Here is a 20,836-nt window from a genome sequence, read left to right on the forward strand (position 1 = left end):
TAGTGCTCTGACATGGAGCTTATTAATTTTTTCCAGCCGGTTTTTCAATTAACAAAGAATATTTCTAGTACTTAATTTTAGCATATATATTAAAATAAATTAATATATATTTTTTTTCTTAGACTATGGAAACCATTCTCTCTAGTAAAACTGTTGTTTAAAGTACAGAGAGTATGCAAAAAGAAGTGGATTGTTTCTAACAATAAAGTGATTGGCCAAAGTAAATCATATATTGCATATACGAGGTGGTACACAAAAGTTCGGGGAATTTTACGGTAAAAATAAAATAGTTTACCATAACTTATAATTTCCACTGTCTCCTTCAAAGTAATCCCCTTGGACATTGATACAGTGTTCCCAGCGTTTTTCCCATGATTCCATGCATCCCTGGAATTCTGCCGATGTAAGTGTTCGAAGCACGTTCTGTGTTTCTTCCTGAATCTCCTCAATTGTGTTAAAACGACGGCCTTTCAATTGAAATTTTATTTTCGTAAAAAAAAAAAGTCGCACGGGGCAAGGTCAGGCGAATAGGATCGATGGGGAATCACTACCGCCTTTTTGGAACCCAAAAAATTCCGAACGGCTAGCGATGTGTGCGCGGGCGCGTTGTCATGGTGCAGAACCCAGCTGTTGTTAACCCACAGATCTCAACGTTTGCGCCTAATGCTTTGACGTAACCGCTTCAAAACTTCACAATAGAACATCCCATTGACAGTTTGACCAAGAGAAACAAATTCCTTATGGATAATGCCTTTGATGTCGAAAAAAACAATCATCATGGACCTCACGTTGCTGCGAACTTGGCGTGCTTTTTTTGGCCGCGGTGAACTTGGCGACGACTGCTGCTTAGTTTCAGGGTCATACCCATACACCCATGTCTCATCACCGATTATGATGTTGGAGATGAAGGTAAGGTCATCTCTTGCTGAATTTTTCAATTCACTACAGACAGCTACCCGATTTTGTTTCTGATCGCTGTTCAACAGTTCCGGCACGAATTTTGCAGCAATGCGTCTCATGTTCAAATTGTCCGACAAGATGCGTTGCACGGACCCATATGGCATTTGTACGAATGCACAAACATCATGAATTGTTTGGCTACCATCTACAACAACAGCCTCTCGCACTTTCGCGATGTTTTCCGGTGTTGCGCTTGTTGATGTTCTTACTGAACGCTCATCGTCATCGACTGTCGTTCGTCCATCTTTGAATCGTTTGTACCAGAAAAAAGTTTTACTTTTACTCATAGCATTGTCACCAAATGCTTTCACAAGCATGCGATGGGTTTCTGCACCAGTTTTTAAGCATGAAGCAAAGTTTTATGTAGGTTCTTTGCTCTTCAAAATCTGCCATTTAGAACTTCGTCGAAGCTGTAAAACACAACCGCACAAAAGTCAACAATTCAGCCAATTACCGTCACAGTGGTTGGAACACTGATTCACAAAGAGTACTGTTAGCCACATCTAGCGGCAGTAGGTGGTACCAGCAATGGTTCGCGCGCGAAATACAAATTCCCCGAACTTTTGGGTAGCACCTCGTATAATTCATCTGGTTGTTTATTAGTTATTTGCCACTTTGTCACCAATCTGTTGTCTTTCCTACGACAGAGAGTAATGACTGGTATTGATAGTCTGATCGACAATTCAATTTTTCAATTTAAAAGGTTTTAATGATGCCAAATCCTTTGTGTTATGTAACATTTATAGGTCCATGGTAGTAAGAGAAGGAAGGTAAGGCAGTGGTGCTATGAGTTTTAATGTTATTTTAGCTGTTTGTTTATCTTTTTAGTTTTTTTTAATCATGTAGTTTTTGTTGTCTATCATTCATTTTTTTTTATTTTACTCCGGGCACTGATAACGGGCAAGCGTTTTCCACCCCACCGCCCAAAAATGAATTTAAAGAAAAGATATGCAGATCTTAATGACGTGGACAGTAAAAGGTGTGAAGTCTGGAACAATCATCCAGTACAGGGATTCTATAAAGCAATTTTAAGATTGAGGTGTGCTATTCAGAACCTGCAATTTGGGATGTTATCGTTAACAATCCTCCTTATGGTTTTAACTTTTGTACTCTACATTTTTCTTCGTATCTATAGGAGGCAGCTTGACTGGCCAAAATTTTCAGATAACAAATCTTTATCAATTTTGTATTAAAAAACTTAATTGCTAACATAAATTGTGGTTATTAAACAACAGAATAAAAATAGAGTAGGGCTGTTTAAATGAATTTTTTTAATGCCTTAAAAACCGTTTTGTTAACCAATAGTACAGTTAGAAGTAAAAGATATAAAAATTTACAATAATTGCTACTTGTAGTAACTCACCCAAAATGGTTTTGTGGTATTCTTAAAAAAAAATTATATATATATATACACACACACAGGTAAACAAGTTTTAAAGTTTATTCTTCTGAAAAAACTATTCAAAAAGGGATAGAACTTTTGATTTTTTCTATCAACAGGCTACATTTCTAGAATAACATAGAAAGTTTAAGTTTAATGATACCTGATCGATCTCACACTTGCTAGCATCAGTCACTTTTCTGCACACTTTTTTCCTGTAAATTTATTTTTATTCCCCTTCAATCACAATTTTTGTACATGTGTTGTAATTCTAGACAATACATCACAAAGAAAATCTCTTTTTGATTTATTAATACATGTAGAATTTTTACAATTCTACGTACATTGTGTTATGTATATATTATAGTGTCCATATAACTATATCAAAATTAGAATCTAAAATTTAATGAAACTTTTTAAATAAAATGCAAGATAAATTAAAAAGTTATTCTACTAAAATATTTTATATTTCAAGAGTTAGTATTTAAAGTAAATACAAACTGTAGTTGTGATTGCACTATTAAACTTTATATATTACACATATACGATTAAAAAAATGCTCTCTATTTATTGACAGGTAGGTACAAAAATTTTATTGAGGTTAAAGATGTATAGAGGGTTCTGAATGCCAAGATTGACAGAATTTAAGAAAATTATTTGTTCAATGTAACTATAACATGAAATCCATTAAAAAATAATAACAACTCTGCTTTTTTTATAATTAAATTTTATATTTAATACACTTTGCTATACTCTATTTTTATTTTGAAAGTTTCTTTAAAAAAATGTCCCTAATTGATGAGTTGATGTTGTGAAGTTCATATTTCCTGTATGAGTTAATGTAAGTAAATACATTATAATACAAGTTATAAACATTACAGACAATGCTTGATTTAATGGACCAAACTTAATGGACTAGTTTTATACAAATAAAACAGCTTATAAATTTCATCAAATATTCAGAACTTAATTTTCATATAAAACAATTTTTCATTTTACACACAATTTAGAAAAATATTCATTTCAGATGAAGTGATGCATTAACTAATATGTATAATAATTAACCTATTTCATGTTGGTGTCACTGCAAACTGCCCATGCTATTTCATCGATGCCATGCCCATGATATACAGACTGTCAAATGCTTTTAGAGTAATGTCCATGTCCATCATTTTAATTTATTGTTTAGCATTAATTTGTTTTAGGTTTTTATTAGAATTCTGATTGTAATTTAGGAGCTAGTTTCTTATACTGAATTAAAAATTTAGTTTGCTGAAATTAGAATTTTTTTTTTAAATTTATTTTATTTTGTTAAGTTGCTTCTTAGATCTCAGCCTAATTGGTAAAATGTCTACTAATAATTCTAATGGTATGGGTGTCAAAAGGAAACATGTTAATTTGTCCATCAGACAGACACTGCAGTTGCTAAGAAAATTAGAGAATAGAACTAGTGTTTCTAGTTTATGCATAGAATATGGAATTAAAAAGCAAACTTTTAGATATTAAAAAATCAAAAGAAAAGCTCGTTAAATTTTCATCAACTTTTTCTTCCAGAAATTCAAAAACTAACAAAAGCGCATGAAACTTATAACTAATCAACATTTAGAAGATAGTGTTTTTAAATGGTTTATGAACACAGCTCAAAAAAAAATGTAAAAAAATTTACATCTCATTTAGGGATGCAAAAATCTTAGAAACAAACTTTCTGGGTTTGTTTTTAGTTTCTTCCAAAAATTTTTTATGGTATAATTAGAGAATTATAATTTTTGTGTATTTGTGGAAATTATAGTATTATTAATGAGATTTGGTGGTGTTTAAGTATATTTATGTGAATAAAACAAATTGTACATTTTTTTTTTATTACTATCGTCTTAAACTTTAGTTTTTAAGTTATTGTAGACTGTACTTTATGTTAAAAGCTCTTAGTCTACAATCTGACCAAACCCTTTCTTAAGCAGTAGAACTGCTCAACTCGATGTAATTTCTGATTTAACACTTTCACAACAACGGACATTGGCATCCACCAATTAGTCCAAAAAAGTCCATTAAACCGAGCATTGACTGTATTTAAATGTTACATTGTATTCATAAAAATAATACAAATATATTAATAATTAATTACGTTTTTTTTTCACAATAGGTACTTAAATAAAAATGAGGTGCTAGATTTTTTGGGCCGATTATATAAGAGCAATAAATTCTGGGAAGCTTCTGTGAGAGTCGCTTAACTTTTAGGACTCTGAAATTTAGTGTTATAGAAAAATGTAAGTTGTTTGGGCTAAAAGTTTGAATGAAGAGCTTTTTAACACATTTGGGGAAAAATGAATTACAGCAAATATTCTCACTAGAAACAGAACTAAGTAGATAGAGTGCGTAATGTATATAATTAAAAATTATGTGAAGATAAGCTTAGATTTAAAAATTAGCACAGAGCAGAAAGAAGTAAAAGAATACATTATACCTGTCAAGTGAATAATTATTTTAAAAAAATTGCTATTCTGCAATATACAATTATATTGTTCTTCTGAAATATATTCTTTTTTTGCAGCCTCTGATAAGACTATTATATTCTGATAATACTTTAGAATTTGAAAACAATGATGCTGATGAAGAGATTGAGATATGCAGTGTCTTTAATCAGCGAATGGATTATCAGGGGTACTCTAGTAATAATGTAATTTTACATAAATGTTTTTTATTTCGTTATATTGAAAATCAAATTATGTGTACAAGAATATTTCAAAATTGCATACAATTAAATATTTTGAGTCAGGTGTTCTAAGATAATATTTACAGTTTTCCATTAGTCAGCAATATACTTTTCATCTCTTCTTTTTTTATTGTAAATCCTATTCTTATAAATTATTATTTATTAAAAATAACAATTATAAAAATGTTGTTGGTTCTACAAGACATGTAATATTGTATAATAAATGATTAAAAAAATATTGTTTTTTAAAGTAAAGATTTAAGACAAAAAGATTGTCCTTGATACTTCATATCCTCTTCCTTTGATAGGGTAGGTGTCATGGAAAATGATATCGGTCACCATGCTGTATTGGGAAGCCAGCAGATGTTTCTCCCATCAGATGGGGATCTGCTTCTCTACTGGGGTGAAACTCTTTGCGGGCCTTTACTGGAATTCTGTTTCCAATCAGAATGTTTTAAAAAGTTATAGTCTAAGTAATCTGTAGATTTCTTCCAGTAAAGTAACTTACTTTATTGGAAATTACTTACTTATTGGCAATTTCTGCTGGTGAATGATACTTATGGTAAAGGGCTGGGAACAGTGTAAAATGAAGTGGCTTAACTAAAAAAAAGGTCAATTACTAATAAAAATATTTTTATAATATATAAATATAGCTTAACTAATAAAAATAGTCAATACAATAAAATAATGAAACCTGCTAGGGTGGTATGTCAGGTGTGCAGTGGCCAAAGACATTGCTGTGTATGCTAGAAGAAATAAGGGCACTATTGGCACTATGAGGATTGAAAAGGTAAAATATGCATAAAAGGAAAAATTGAGCAATTTACCAAAAGCCAGTACTATATAAGAAACAAATTTGGTACGATTTTAAAACCAAAGAACACGTTTAAAAACAAGAAAATTATCATTGGTATCAAAGTAAGGTTAGGAAAAGCAAATGAGGCAACAGAAAATGCAGTTGTATTTATTTCCAAAGTGATTACACAAAAAATTAAACTGTGATTAACAAAAGTCAAGTAAAAATAAATTGAACAAAAACAATGATATATTTACTCGCCTATGTCTATAAAATAATGCGTGGCACTGACCCAGATATATGTACCAATTTATAGATAAGATGAATTAGACACTAATAAGCTATAAATCCTTGTATTTATAATTGTTCAGATGTAGAAAAATAATTAGTATAAAAAAAGAAAATGAAGGCACCTAACTCAAAAAAATAAGGTTATATAAATTGCATCATTAATAATTGGTTTGACTGTTAGTTTTACAACATATACCATAAATGTAAAGTGGGCTCAGTAAATTTAGATGTTTACTGTTCTATTATACATTTTCTTACCATCACATCCTTCACTTGCATTTTACAATAGAGAAATGTGATTTCCTTTATTTCCAAACTTTTTATCATAATACTTTATGACAAGATACCGATGGAAAATTGTAAAACTTGCTTGACAGAATTCATGACATGTGGTGGTTGGCCAAATACAACACAGGTAAAGAATTACATACTAATTAAACTCTCATATCATTCTTTTTAATATTTTGTCTTTTGATTATTATAATTTTAGTCAATAAAAAATAACTTCATTGATAAGATTTTTTTTTCATATTCAACAATGTTATAATTGCACTTTTGATGAGGTATCCCCCAAAACAAATTCTATCTTGACATAATACAAGAAAAAGTTTACTAAGATTTTATTTAGTTTTAACATTTGGCTTAACAACTTATTTTAAAGCACAGACAAAAAAATGCTACGTATCAATTTTTTTTTCTTGTTTATATTAAAATTAAATTTGTTTTTATTTTATTTAATATTAACAATTTATATTAATGGTTTCTGTACATAACACTGAATAAGTTTGAAATATTTCAATACATTGATTACTGATGATACTAGATGTCTTCTTCCTTCAAATCTTGAGCAGGAGATGTTTTAAAAAATAATCTTCCTTGTATACAAAGAGATAAAACAATTCAATAATAAAAAATTATATCACTCAATTTTTTTATTGATGAGAATGACATCAACCAGCTTTGTTGATGATTTAAGCTAGTTCTGTTATAATTTTGATTTTAAAAACAAATTCTGAAGTACTGGGAACAATTTTAAAATACGTACTGAAATACCTGGAACATAAAAGGAAATATCTATGTAGCACACTTAATAAGAGATAGATTTTCTTAAAATATTAAACTATAAATATGAAAGACTGTAGTAGTCAATATATTGGCCTACTTATTGACTGATGAATCCGTATAAATCCATTTAAACTATACACTTGAAAAACCACTGACTTGTATGAACTCAGGGACTTCAAACCAGGTCATCATGAGCAAGAGAGATCCTTTGAGCCTTATCAAAACAAGTTTTTATTTTGTTTTAAAATTATATTGCAACTTGAATACTTATAGAGTAGGGTATGGGTTATACGAGTAGGGTAAGGGCAAGTGCCTAGTACCAATGCCTAATAGAATCGTTAGCTATGGGAATGTAATCTCTGATGGTAATTCCTTCATGATAATCTTTCACTTCTTAAAGCCTATAAACATATTTTACATATTTACCCATTAGTAAATTATATTTAAAGATTTTTAGAGTAGAAGATCCCTAGCTTTATTAATGCACTGATCACAATAGAATTTCTATACAAGGTAGCTCCTATTAATAATTACTACCCTTTAAATTTCAGAACAAAATCTTCAGTTATAATTTATAATTGTTAATTTATAATCTTCAGTTATAAATCAAACAGTATAATTTTATGAGACCAAGGGTGATTTGATTTTTTATGAAATGTTACATTATTATACAGGCTTTCTATTAACTGATGGGTTTCAATTTGGTTATCCTTCTTTATTTTGATATTATCTAAACAATTTAACAGTCTATGATATTATCTATTCCAAATGTGAATTTAAAATATTTATTATAAGAATTTAATCTGTTCAAATGTCTTATTATATATATTATATATATATATATATATATATATATATATATATATAAAAATAAAATATATTTATATTTGTGCATGTACAACATACCTAATAAAATGTTTTTTGAACTACGAACACATACTGTAGTTACAAAATATCTGACATATACAGCTTATGCTAAATTTAAAAATTTAAAACATATTTACAAGCGACTATCCTTCACAGTATGATAAATATGTTTCAAATAGTAAAGCAGAAGGTTTTTGAGGGAAAAAACTTTTAGTTACCAAAAATGGGATGGATTGGTGTTGGAGTGTGATTGATTCATCAAGAGATTTGTCGAAAGAATAAGTGGAGAGTGAATATGTTTTTTCAACATCCTTATTATTATGAAAGTATTGTACTTTCCCAATCAGAGAATGTTTACTTGCTATTTTCTTGGGCGACTGAGTTGATGTAAAATCTTGTTTTCTCTTTAACAACTCTAGCAGTAACCTTTTTTCCCCTGTTTAGCCTCCAGGAATCACCGTCAGGTATTTCAGAGGATGATATGTATGAATGTAAGTGAAGTCTTGTGCAGACTCAGACCATTTTTGAGATGTATGGTTAATTGAAACCCAACCACCAAAGAACACTGGCATCCACGATCTGGTATTCAAATCCATATAAAAGTAACTGCCTTTACTATGATTTGAACTTGGAACTTTTGACTTCAAAATCAGCTGAGTTGCAAAGATGCGTTCACAACTAGACCAACCCAGTGAGTTCCAGCAGTAATCTGTAAGAATGTTAATAAACATTGTTGCTTTATTAATTGAATTTTCAAAGAATCATTAATAAAAAATAATGTCGATTCAAATATAAATATGACTGGAATTTAGTATACCGTTACATTAATATAAAAAAAAAAACTAGTTTACTATTTTAAAAATTAATAAATTCTCACTGAGGTGCCAAAAATGGTTTTCAAATTTACTTTTATTAAACAATTTTTAATTTTCCAATGCATTTCTCTCAAACATAAATATATGAAATGTTTAATTTTTAAAAAACTTGAGTTGAATTTACAGTCAAAGAGAAAAATGTATTGCCTTGTAAGCCTAGAGTTATTGGTATATATCTTAAATACAAAAAATAACTTTTTATTTTTGCAAAAATAAAGGCAGGTTTTGTAACAGGAAAATAAACATTCATAAGGAAAGAAACTACCACACAAAAAACTTCAATGCATTATTTTTTTCAATGTCGAACAAAATCAGTATGCACATGCATACTGTGAAAACTTTTCTCATTCACATAAATTTAATTTATAAAAATGAATGTGTACAGATTACAGAGTTATTTGAACTGCAAAAGAGACCTATTAAAACTAATAAAAACTGCACAGCAGTGTATATATCGTGTGCATTTCATGCACACAACAAATAAACACAAAATACATAATCTACAACACTCCATTAATAATGAAAAAAGCTTTTTATATAATAATTTTATCAATAAAGTTGCTTCTCTTAGACATAATTAAAAAATAAGACAAAAAATTATAATAAAGAAATGATTACCTAGTTTAATAAAAATATAGTACAGAGATTGTGACTTGCAGAGCTCAATTAAAATCCATACAATTAAATCCTGGTATGCTGGATTTTTAACATTAAATAATTCATTAATACTTTTTTCTGACCATATGTGAGGAGCATGTACCGCTAACCGATATAAATCTCTTAAAACAGCCAATTGCACTGCTCACCTTGGATCAGATAAATACTCAAGCAGTTTTAACTACAAAAAAAAAAAAAACACATATAATTAGTGTAAAAGCTTACTATGATTTTTAGTTCTGTAGAACAAAGTGCTGTTGTAAACACAAAAGTTGACAGATGAATGAATTATATTCCAATGTAAATAAAGTACTTTTTTATAGGTTTTCTATTTCAAAATTTTTTTCTTGTTTTGAATTTATTAATTTAAAAAATTTTTTCACATAATTAAAACAGTAAGATTTATCAACCAAACAACATATTTTAAGTTCTTAAGTAAGGATAACGTTACAGTTAATGATAACTGCACAAGTACTATGTTGAACATAGTACCAGGCTTTCTATAAACAAGAAAGACAACTTTAAACAATAATAAAAATTTTCCTTTTTACTTCCTTGTATGAAGTAAAGGAAGTATTATGATTGCAAAAATTTTGATTTTTAGATTTCAACAGAAATATCCATTTTGACCATCCCTGAAACTATTTTGACATTTCGGCGTGATGTCTGTACGTATATATCTATCTTGCATAACTCAAAAACAATTAGCCATAGGATGTTGAAATTTTGGATTTAGGGCTGCTGTAACATCTAGTTGTGCACCTCCCCTTTTGATTGCAATCAACTTGACCAAAAATGTCCAAAAAAAAAGCCCAAAATCCAAAAAACTTGGACTTAGTACTTTTTTTCAACTGCCGTAATAAGCCCTCATTGAGAGCTTTTCAACAATATACCATAAGTAGTACTTATTTTCAGTGGTTCCACACTTATAGTCAAATAAAATTTTAATTAATGAAATATTTTGATCTTACAAGGAGAAAGCTCAACAGTTCAAATTCGGCTTCATTTCAATTTTTTAAATTTAAATATACTGATTTATTAATAATTATTAACCTGTTATTGTAAAAAAAAATGTACAATAAATAATAATCTCATAATAACAATAAAAATAATAATAATATAAAAAAAATCAGAAGTTATTAGTGAAATAAAATTTTACGTACTTTTAAAAATGTATAATGTAATTTAAAAGGCATGTAAGTCATGTGGGCACACATCACATTTTTTAATGTTTAATTATTGATATTGGTTTGGTTTATAATCATAATATTTTCAGCAACTGTTTCATTTAAACTAGAGTGAAATTTGTCAAAAATTGTATTCCTGACCTTATTAGACTTTATTTTTGATAAAGGAAAAGCTACAATAAAGTTTGCCTCCTTCCTCACACTTCAAAAAAATTTTATATGGCATGAAAACCAAACCTCTTTTTTTAAAAAAAGACTATTAACTCCTTTTTTACCAATAAGTAGATTTACAATAAATAAATTATATGTTTCACCATTACCTAGGATAAAAATCAGAGATAAAGAATTAATTAATTAATTAAAAATTTAGCCTAAAAGAGTAAACAATGTCAGAATAAGTAAATAAAAATATTTAAATGAAACTTAAGGCTACTTGTAACCACTTATTCATTGCATGTTAATTTTAGCTATACTTAAGACCCATTATCTCAGGAACTATTAATGCTACAGGCTTCAAAATTGTTTCTGGATACTTGGTATTGAGTAGATGAGATGCATCTAGAATTACAACTATAAACCACTTCCCTAATGAAATATGAATTAATTAAAATAATACATTTTTAAGGACTTGTTATTTTTTTTTTAATGGATAACATATCCAATAATGGTTCACATATTTTCATAATTCTAAATCTATTGAAAGATATATACATATAGAATAATTACAAAAAAAATTCAAGTTGTTATGATCAGTGGTTCCTAAGATAATGGGTCATAAATATAAAAAATAAGATTTTTGGATAACTGGATTTAAAAATTAAACAAGTTTTTTAAGTTACCCGTTTTAAAATTTCCCAGCTTCATTTTCTGGGTCATCAGTGATAGCTTCCTGATCTTCTAGCTTTAGCTTTTTATTTCTGCTTATCTGTCTTGCCTTTTTTCTGAACTTCTTAAACTGTTTTTTTCCACCTCGGTTACCCATTCTGTATCAATCTTTTTTTAAATTTTTACGGTATTAAGTATGGGATTGATTCCAAGATGCTGCAGAACTTTATACTTGCTAATTTTTCCATTATTAAATGTTGACACTGTATCATGTACTCCAAACTAAAGTGTTTCCTTCCTACAAAAATATTTTTTGGCAACCCAAATTATGTAGTTGAGAGATTAGGAGTTCTGCATCTGTCCACGGAGACATTGTTCAATAAATCTTCAGCAGATAAACTTTGAAATGTTGGCTTTATAGCTTGAAGAACAGACATAGGTAGAGAAGTTTTATAAGTAAAAACAACTTTTACTGGTACATTTGAAAGTTTTAGTAGCAAATGAGAGCATAATTATTTGCAAAACAGTTGTCACGCAATTTTTAAACAAAATCTATTTGTGAACTTACACTTTTGAATCTTATATCAAATGACTCAGAAAATATTGAAAAATAAACTGAGAAGAAATTCCAAAAAACAATTTTTTTTGACCCCTTGGTTACACCTACCCTTCAGCAATGAAAATTAATGCATAACTTACAAGATCATTGGAATCAGTAGAACTAATTATTCTCTGCATAAACTCATAATTTGAAATGTTATCCAAATGTTTCTTAATTTGTTGATAAAGATGGTGACGCCATAAATGTAAAAAATTATTACTATGTTCAAACAGACAAAAAAATAAAACAAAATAAATAAATCATTTTATACACCACATTAGAACATGTAAATAATAGATAATAAAAAATAAAAGTATTTCTAAAATATAAATATTTAACTTTTAATTTAAATTATAAAACTCAACCTAAAAATAAAACTAATTACCTAAAAAAATGTAAGAAAAAACACTAAAACTTAAGAAATTCATCTTCTGAAAATTTTTAATTCTGAAAATAACAATGATTTGTGACAGAATATGTTAACTGCTAAAAATATTATAGAAAACAAAAATTCCAAGAGTAAGTAATTAAAGCATAAAACAATTTGATTATTTTAAAAAATTTTAGAAAATTATTTTATTTTAGAATCACTGTTAGTTTGTGTGGTGTTTTATGCTCATGTGGTAGAAAGTGTATTTCTCATTTTTTAAGAGTAACTTTCAAGTGAATTGTAAATAACTTGATAGAAGTGTTTTAAATCTGCGAAAACAGTTCTCATTACTACTCTAGTTAAATCAAAATTTATACAGTAAACAGTATAATACGTATGTTGTATTCTTCATAATTGGCTCCTGCAGACTCACAGAAGGTGCTTGCCATTCTTGGAGCAATAGACTCCCAGGACACATACCAGAAGTAGCAGAATACTGTACTGTTGTGCAAGGGTGACCATACTGCTGTTACTTTGAAGGTGACAAATGTGTACATGTGCATAAAGTAGTTTCTTGTCAATAGAGCTAGTCTAGAAACGTTTTGATATCCCCCACTTATAAGTTCCTGGAATATTCCAAACGTAAATTGTTGTCTAACTTCATTTTATATTTATATAACTCATTCTACATGAATTCACTATAAATTAACTCGAATTTTAATGAAACTGCAAAGTGGTCACCTCTTCAAAATAGATTTCATACACGGTCCCTTCAGATTCTGTTTTGGAGAGATTTTACATATATGTAAAATCAGATTGTGTTGGTTGCTCAAAAGTCAATACCAATAAAACAGAGTACAACAAGTAGTAAACTACAGAAAAAAATGAACAAACACAGCCTTTGAGTCCCAGATTTGGCAATTCCATAAAAGAAATTGCTGAAAAATGGTTATTACTTTCAAAATTATCCTTTTACTTCAAAGTTAATTAATAAAAAATAATGTTAAATTCAACATACCCTTGTCTAAAAACATCAGCCAATTTTGAAGACGGAATATTTTCAAATAATCTAATAAAATGTTGTATAGCTTCACTCTGTTCTCCAACTTTAGTTGATCTCAAACCTGTAAAAAAAATAAATAACTAACACCACAGAAAATAAAACTTCAGTGAATCCTTGTAAAAATAACTTGACCTGCATAAAAAAGAACTACCATTAATTCAATTACTCCCTTTTTTGAATACAGCTCACTGTGAATTTACATTCCATTTATCTGGTTCTTTAACAATAAAACAACTAACAACAATAATACATGTATCTACAAATAATACAATAATGCCTAATTAGTATGAGTGTCTACAAAGTATTATCATAAAAATAAAGAGAATTTTTTAATTCTGCACAATATATTTTTTCAACAAACTTCAAGTTTTTCTCAAACAATGGCAGTACTGTAAGATATACATCAATTAAAAAATTGGCATTAAAAATGGAATAAAGTGCATTGAAGATGTTAGAGGTTTTTGGTAAGGATGTAATGCCAACATCAAGGGTTTAAGAGGATTACAATTTCAAGATCATGAAGATGACAAAAGTGTTGGCCATCCTAACACATAAACAATTCATACACAATATCAACAAAATAATAGATATTATGATCAATAACCACTGAATCATTACACTCAAAATCTGGAGTTTGGAATGTTTTTTAACCTCTGATAATTGATTCCTACGTATTTTTTACCATAGAATCAGAAAATCACCTTCATTTTGTACATCACATCAGGAGTTTTTGCAAAATGCAAATTTCAAAATTTGTAAAAGTTGAAAATTGCAAATATAGGATACTGTAAAATAAAGATAAAACTTTTTTTATAATAAATGAATATAATATATTCACTTTTTTGGCTTATACTATGCATTCTTATAACTAAACAGCTAAGTGGTCTGAAGAGGACGGGGTGGGTTTGGGTTGAAGATGATGAGACTGAAGGAAAGCTTGGCTGACAGGTTCTGACAAGACTTAATGAGATGTAACATGTTAATTGGTAGCTGTGCACGCTACTCATGCACCGTCCAACTACCATCAGGGCTGTTTCAACCATCAGCGTTCATAAATCAAGTTTTTTTCAATGTCCGAGATCAAACGTATTTTTGTCGGTGGGAAATATATTTTCAGACCATAACAAACTTTCCATTTCTAGAATGGCTTCAAGAGGCTGCAAAAATTCTGCAAATTCTTTTTGTTACATTGATGGTGAGATAATGGTGGAAAGGGAAAAAAGAAATGTAACAAGTCTTGTTTGACAAGTGTACCTCACGTATTTCGGAGTGAAAATAGATCAAGACAAAACTTGGGTACCCCACTATGTTTGTTACATATGTGTTGAAGGACTTAGATGGTGGTCAAAGGGTAAACAGAAAGTGTTCAATGGTGTGACTAGGGCTATGAAATCACATCAATGATTGTTACTTTTGTTAGCCTGGTGTTCACGGTTTCGATTTGATGAATAAAAAAGAATCGTCTATACAAATATGCCATTCGCTATATGCCCGGTTCCTCCTAGTCCAGACATATCAGTGCCAATTTCACCAGAAAATTTACCTGAAATAGACGGGTCCACAAATGATTTAAATGAAGATAACATAGAGGAGTACAAAACCCAGAGATAGATATGCACCAGAGCTTTTTTCACAGTCTGAACTAAACAATTTGGTTCGAGACTTACATCTGACCAGAGAAAACTTAGAACTGCTTAGTTCGAGGCGTAAAGAGAAGAACCTACTAGCAGCTGGCACCTCATTTTTCTGGTTCAGGTACAGAGAAAAGGATTTCCTTTACACTTTTTGGAAGAAGGAGAATTAGTCTTCTGCACTGATGTACGTGGACTTTTGACTCAATTTAACATTCCATACAAAAGTACCAATTGGAGGCTGTTCATAGATTCATCCAAAAGAAGCCTCAAGTTGTCCTTCACAATGGAAATATGTATCCGACAATACCTATCGGACATTCTGTCCATTTAAAAGAGGGTTACAATAATTTCGAATTCGTTCTCAATAAAATTAAATGCAATAATCATAAGTGGATTAGATGAGGCGACGTCAAAATAATATTGATGCTTCTAGAACAAGGGGAAGAAGGGGAGTGGTTTCCAAAGGCATGATTACCTCATGAAAATTAATTAAATAAATTAATTTAAAAATGCACTACAATAGGAAAAATTAGGCTTATTTTGTGGCATATTTCATTAGAAATTAAGGGGTCAATGACCCCTCCTGCCATCCTCTTCAGCCACTCAACTGTTTAGTTATAAGAATGCGTAGTATAAGCTGAAAAAATGAATACATTATATTAATGTATTAATATTACATAATACTGATGTTTTGTTAGGAGCTGGTTTATCTGGGTACTTATGGCGAAACAAATCTTCCACTGCACCTGCTGATTTCGTACTGAAATACGAATCAACAATGAAAACACGTTCATCTAGCGAAAACACCATCTTGTCTCTAGCTATACACTGAACGTTATGATTGCATTGTTGTTACTATCGGTAGTGTTCTACTGCGTCGAGGCGATGTTCAGATGTTGGACGAGTCCATTTCAGTAACAAGTAGGGGAGTAAGCTTGACTTTTAAAATTTCATGGATAAGTAATTGATGGGCTGCGTTTTATATGGGGCACTCTGTATATTCTCTAAGTTGAGTACTATTTACCTTAGCTTCATTCTTTTATTACATGTTGACACATTTTCGTAACCACTCCATTGTCAAAGTTATTGAACTACAACAATTTTAATGAGGTTGCCCAAATATCTTTATTATTTTGCAGAGGTTGCCATTTACATTCATTCAGGCATTTACCATGCTAAGACACTGGCTGATACAGACTCTTGAAGAAATCTGTCACCGCTGTACCCAGCCAACAACACAACCATGACTTCTCATTCCTTTCAAAGTGCATATAGCTTCATTCTGGTAAAGAGATGATAATCATTTAGTGCTAATTCCAGGCTGTAAGGAATAGTGAAAATCTATCCCCTGAATTGCTCAAGTAAACTTCTAGATGATTTATGGAGTGGGGTTGTGCAGTGTCATACAGAAATACAACACCATTATCTGACGTTCCACACCATTTGTTTTACATTGATGTTTGAAGTAACAGAATTTTACAATAAACTTCTTAATAAATACATTCCATAAATGTCGTTATGTTAATTTCCTTCTGGAATCAGAGTGAATCAGTTACAACCGATTATTACCTTTTCTTCACCTTGTCATCCTCATCAGAGATCTGATAAGTTCAGTTAAAGAATGGGAAAATGTATGCTTAAGAATTAATCTCAGTATCTTTATTATCTGCAACCAGATTCTGAGAATTTTTAACAACATTGATCACTGTATTTCTTCTTATGTTATGGTAACTGACGTCAACCTGTATCGTACTAGGGATTTGGATCACAACCCTTGGGCATCTAGGAGCACCCCTTCCTTCACCATTCTCATACTAATTATATGATAACTTATTTCCACTACTCAGCAGTCAAATAGAAATATGACCATATTTTAATTGTAGGCTGTTTTTAACAAAATACGATTAAAAAAATTTATCATTTTAGAAGCATCATATGATTCTTTCAAAGATGTTAAAGAAATTAACAAAGAATTTGAATTTATATAATATATAAAGTTTCTATTTGAGGAAAAAAATAAAAGCAAAGAAATTTATAAATAGAATAATTTATTTTCAATTATAAATAAATGTATACATTATTATTAATATTGTAAAATTTATTAAAACTAATTTTTTATATATGCAATTGAAAATAAAATACTATTTTATGGAATATGTTCAGGATTTAGATTGAAATACACTGTTTTGCTGCCACGTATTACTCTCTTTTCAAAAATATCTTCATAACTATTATTACTGTTCTCAAAGTTCACGCTGTATTTGAATGTGTGATCTTCAATGGCGCTGTTCTTGTAAGCACATTTACCTCCGACCCATGTTTGTATTACATCCAAGTTATCATTTAACAAAATAAAATCTGCATCAGCTCCAAAATTTAATGTTCCTTTATGTTTTTGAATATTTAATGTTTTAGCGGGATGTAACGATCCAGCTTCTAATGCTTCAACTAGTGAACAACCTGTAAGTTATAAGACCAGAATCTATGAAAAATATTTATATCAAATGATGCAGTATATCTATGAGATTTATATAATGTACCAAATGAGCAACTTAAAACCAAACAAAATAAAAACATTACTGCAGCTTATGACAGACTGGGAGTCTATAGCTTAACGCTATAGACTCCCAGTCTTAATGCTACAGACTAAATGCAATTATGACATCTACATTTTATGAATAAAATGAAAAAAATAAAAACTTAAATTCTGTATTCTCTTCAGCAAAATTTTACATATTTAGTATATTTTTACAAAATATGATCAAAATAACACCCTGCACAGCGATGCACTTTCGTGCTGTAGAGATCATGTTAAGGGTTCCCTGATATAAAATGTTATCGATGCCACAGATTTCTTGCCAAATGTTCACTTTCAGTTCATCGATAGTGTGAATATTTAATCTGTTAACTCTGTTTTCAAATAGCCTCAAACAAAATTCACTAGACAAATCTGGAGAACACAGAGGTCACTGCCAATGTCTGTGAATTATGTGCGACATCATGCTGCTGTCATGTTGGAGGAAGCTATACTTTTTTCATAATCCATTAACTGAGCTTAAAATTTTTCAAAAATTATACGGTACACTTCTGTATTGATAGTCTGATCAAAAAATATTGGCACCAGTGTTTGATTATGAGAAACAACACACTGTAAACTGATTTTGTCATCAAGAAGTGGATGCAGAGACATCTGGTGTTTAATCTGATACCCAATCTTAGGTGAATTAAGATGCCCAGATAAATAAAACCATGTCTTGTCTGACATGAAATACAGCATCAGGCCTATCTGTCCATTGACAATCTTTTTCAGAAGTCGATTCAATAATTAAGACATTTTGGTTCGTCTATTCTCTTAAGGTATTACAAGATACGATTTCAAATTTAAATCATGAAGAATCTTAAGACAAGATGTATATTTTACACCTTTTTGATGGGATAAATTATATATAAATTTTTTTGTACTTGCAGAAATTCTTCTTTGAATACCAAGTTATGGTCTCTAGAGTCCTACAAAAAGTATGCCTATTTTGTTTTGTGTTTGAAACCACCCTCATTATTTGCTATTTTTTAACCGGATTGTGTAAGCTATTCTTTGCTGGGATACTGGCAGTTGGAAATTTTTTCACAAATATTTGAAACATTTCTTGAGAAAGCATCTGGAACGCACGTAAGCTTCCATTACATCAACCCTCTCCTTTATCAAGTAGGGCAAAGAACGAAACCATTTGGTATTGAAGCATTAATTATGACTGACAAAACAGATGAGAAAACTGATAAAACAGATGAGAATAGTAAAGAAACACAACCAAACTGGTGCCAGTAGTATCAGCATTAAAGGTGACAGTCACAAATTTGAGCCGGCTCGATTCAACTTTAGGTCGCTCACCTGGTATTATTATGTACCCATAGGAATAAATATTTATTCTAAATACCAGAGGAAAATTTAATCTCTTTCAAACTATGGTAGAGAGTATGTATAAACATTTTAATAACATAAAATTGCTGCTTTGATTATATTTTACACATGACATGTAATATATAATAACTGACAGCATACACAGAAAACAGTAAGTTCAACCAAAGGTGAGTGCTTAACAGAACTGACTAGGTAGTTTATTGAGATATTTATCTAATATTTATAAACAGTCAGTTGGATAATAATATTACCATATTATTATAAGAAAAGAAATAACCTCAATAAGAGAATATGGTGCAATATTTATTTACTGTGCATCAACCTTGACATGCATGTGCAGATATTTTTTCTTTTTACAACATTGAATATATTGTGACTTATATTAGTAAAAATAAAGAAATCGGAGAAAAAATTTCAACTGCATAATAAGCTAATTTAACAAGAATAGATGCATAAAAAATTTAAGAATTTATCAAAAATTTTTAGTATGAGTATCAGTAATATTTACTTCATTTAAGTTGAATACCACAAAAATGTTCAAGATGGGTTCCGAGGCAATCGACTCAAAACCACAACTCATTAACTCATGATGAAACTAAGAATCATCATTTTGAGCCAGTATCCAAACATCAGAATATGTAATGGAAATATCTCAGTTCACCCAGCAGGAAAAAATTCAAAACCTAACATCAGCCAGTAAAGTAATGCTAATGGTCTTTTGGGGCTATAAAGGCCCAATTTATTGCAATTATTTGGAAAAACAATGTAATCAACAGTAAGTACTATTGTGACATGCTATAAAATAAAGTATAACCCAAAATGAGGAAATATCCAGGTTCTCCTTCAAAAGCTGTTAATTCATCTGAATGATACCCTGTATCATACCCTAAATATAATTGGGAATTAAGTTAAAAAGTAAAATAGTTTTCATTTCATTGAATAAACAGTAACTTTTCTACAGATCTATCTGATTATTACATGACTTCATAACTAAACTTATAAGTATATTTACTGCTTACTTCAGTAATGCAGCTTTTTTTTCTCTTTTTCTGTTTAGCCTCTGGAACCACCATAAGGTATATTACTTCAGAGGATGACATGTATGAATGTGAACAAAATGTAGTCTTGTACAGTTTTAGGTCAACCACTCTTGAGAAGTGTGGTTAATTTAAACCCAACCACCAAAGAGCACCAGTATCCACGGTCTAGTATTCAAATCTGTATAAAAGTAACTGCCTTTACTAGGATTTGAACCTTAGAACTTTCAACTTTGAAATCAGCTGATTTGTGATGACAAAACCACTAGACCAGCCCGGTAGGCTAAAGCAGCTGCAAGCTGTTTTACTTGCGCCTGGTAATACAGCTGTAAGCTTAACCCATTACTGACCATCCATTAAACATTCCTGACAATCTGTTGCCATTATTATCATCATATTTTTCTTAAGCCACTATTACAAAGATTTAATTTTAATTTTATTTATTAACTAGCTAGTCAGGGCTCGCTTCACCAATTGTCTAGTCAGGCATTTGAGGGTCTGTCTGGACCCCTGATGCAATAATCATTTTCATTACTTTATTACTTTGGTTGCCATGGTGATAGAAATATAATGGAGAAAAAGTATTAATTTTTGGGTCTAA

General features: G+C 30.0%; 2 protein-coding genes across 2 annotated transcripts in view; both read right to left on the reverse strand.

The window, feature by feature from the left end:
• Positions 1-5,993: 5,993 nt before the first annotated feature.
• On the reverse strand, positions 5,994-16,527 carry LOC142331942 (integrator complex subunit 7-like). Its single transcript, XM_075377993.1, has 5 exons — positions 16,467-16,527; positions 13,604-13,709; positions 12,314-12,434; positions 9,564-9,783; positions 5,994-7,191 (listed from the first exon to the last, which is right to left on the reverse strand). Exons 1-4 carry the CDS (start codon positions 16,525-16,527, stop codon positions 9,748-9,750), a joined length of 324 nt encoding a protein of 107 aa, XP_075234108.1. The 3' UTR covers positions 5,994-7,191; positions 9,564-9,747.
• Positions 16,528-17,320: 793 nt separating this feature from the next.
• The window catches only part of LOC142332392 (N-acetylglucosamine-6-phosphate deacetylase), a 35,605-nt gene continuing 32,089 nt past the window's right edge, over positions 17,321-20,836 (reverse strand). Inside the window, exon 8 of the mRNA XM_075378817.1 lies at positions 17,321-17,742. Within this exon, the coding sequence (XP_075234932.1) occupies positions 17,429-17,742 (314 nt within the window). The 3' untranslated portion in view covers positions 17,321-17,428. The remainder of the gene's footprint in view (positions 17,743-20,836) is intronic.

This window comes from Lycorma delicatula, chromosome 11, assembly GCF_047948215.1.
Source record: "Lycorma delicatula isolate Av1 chromosome 11, ASM4794821v1, whole genome shotgun sequence".
NCBI classification, from domain to species: domain Eukaryota; kingdom Metazoa; phylum Arthropoda; class Insecta; order Hemiptera; family Fulgoridae; genus Lycorma; species Lycorma delicatula.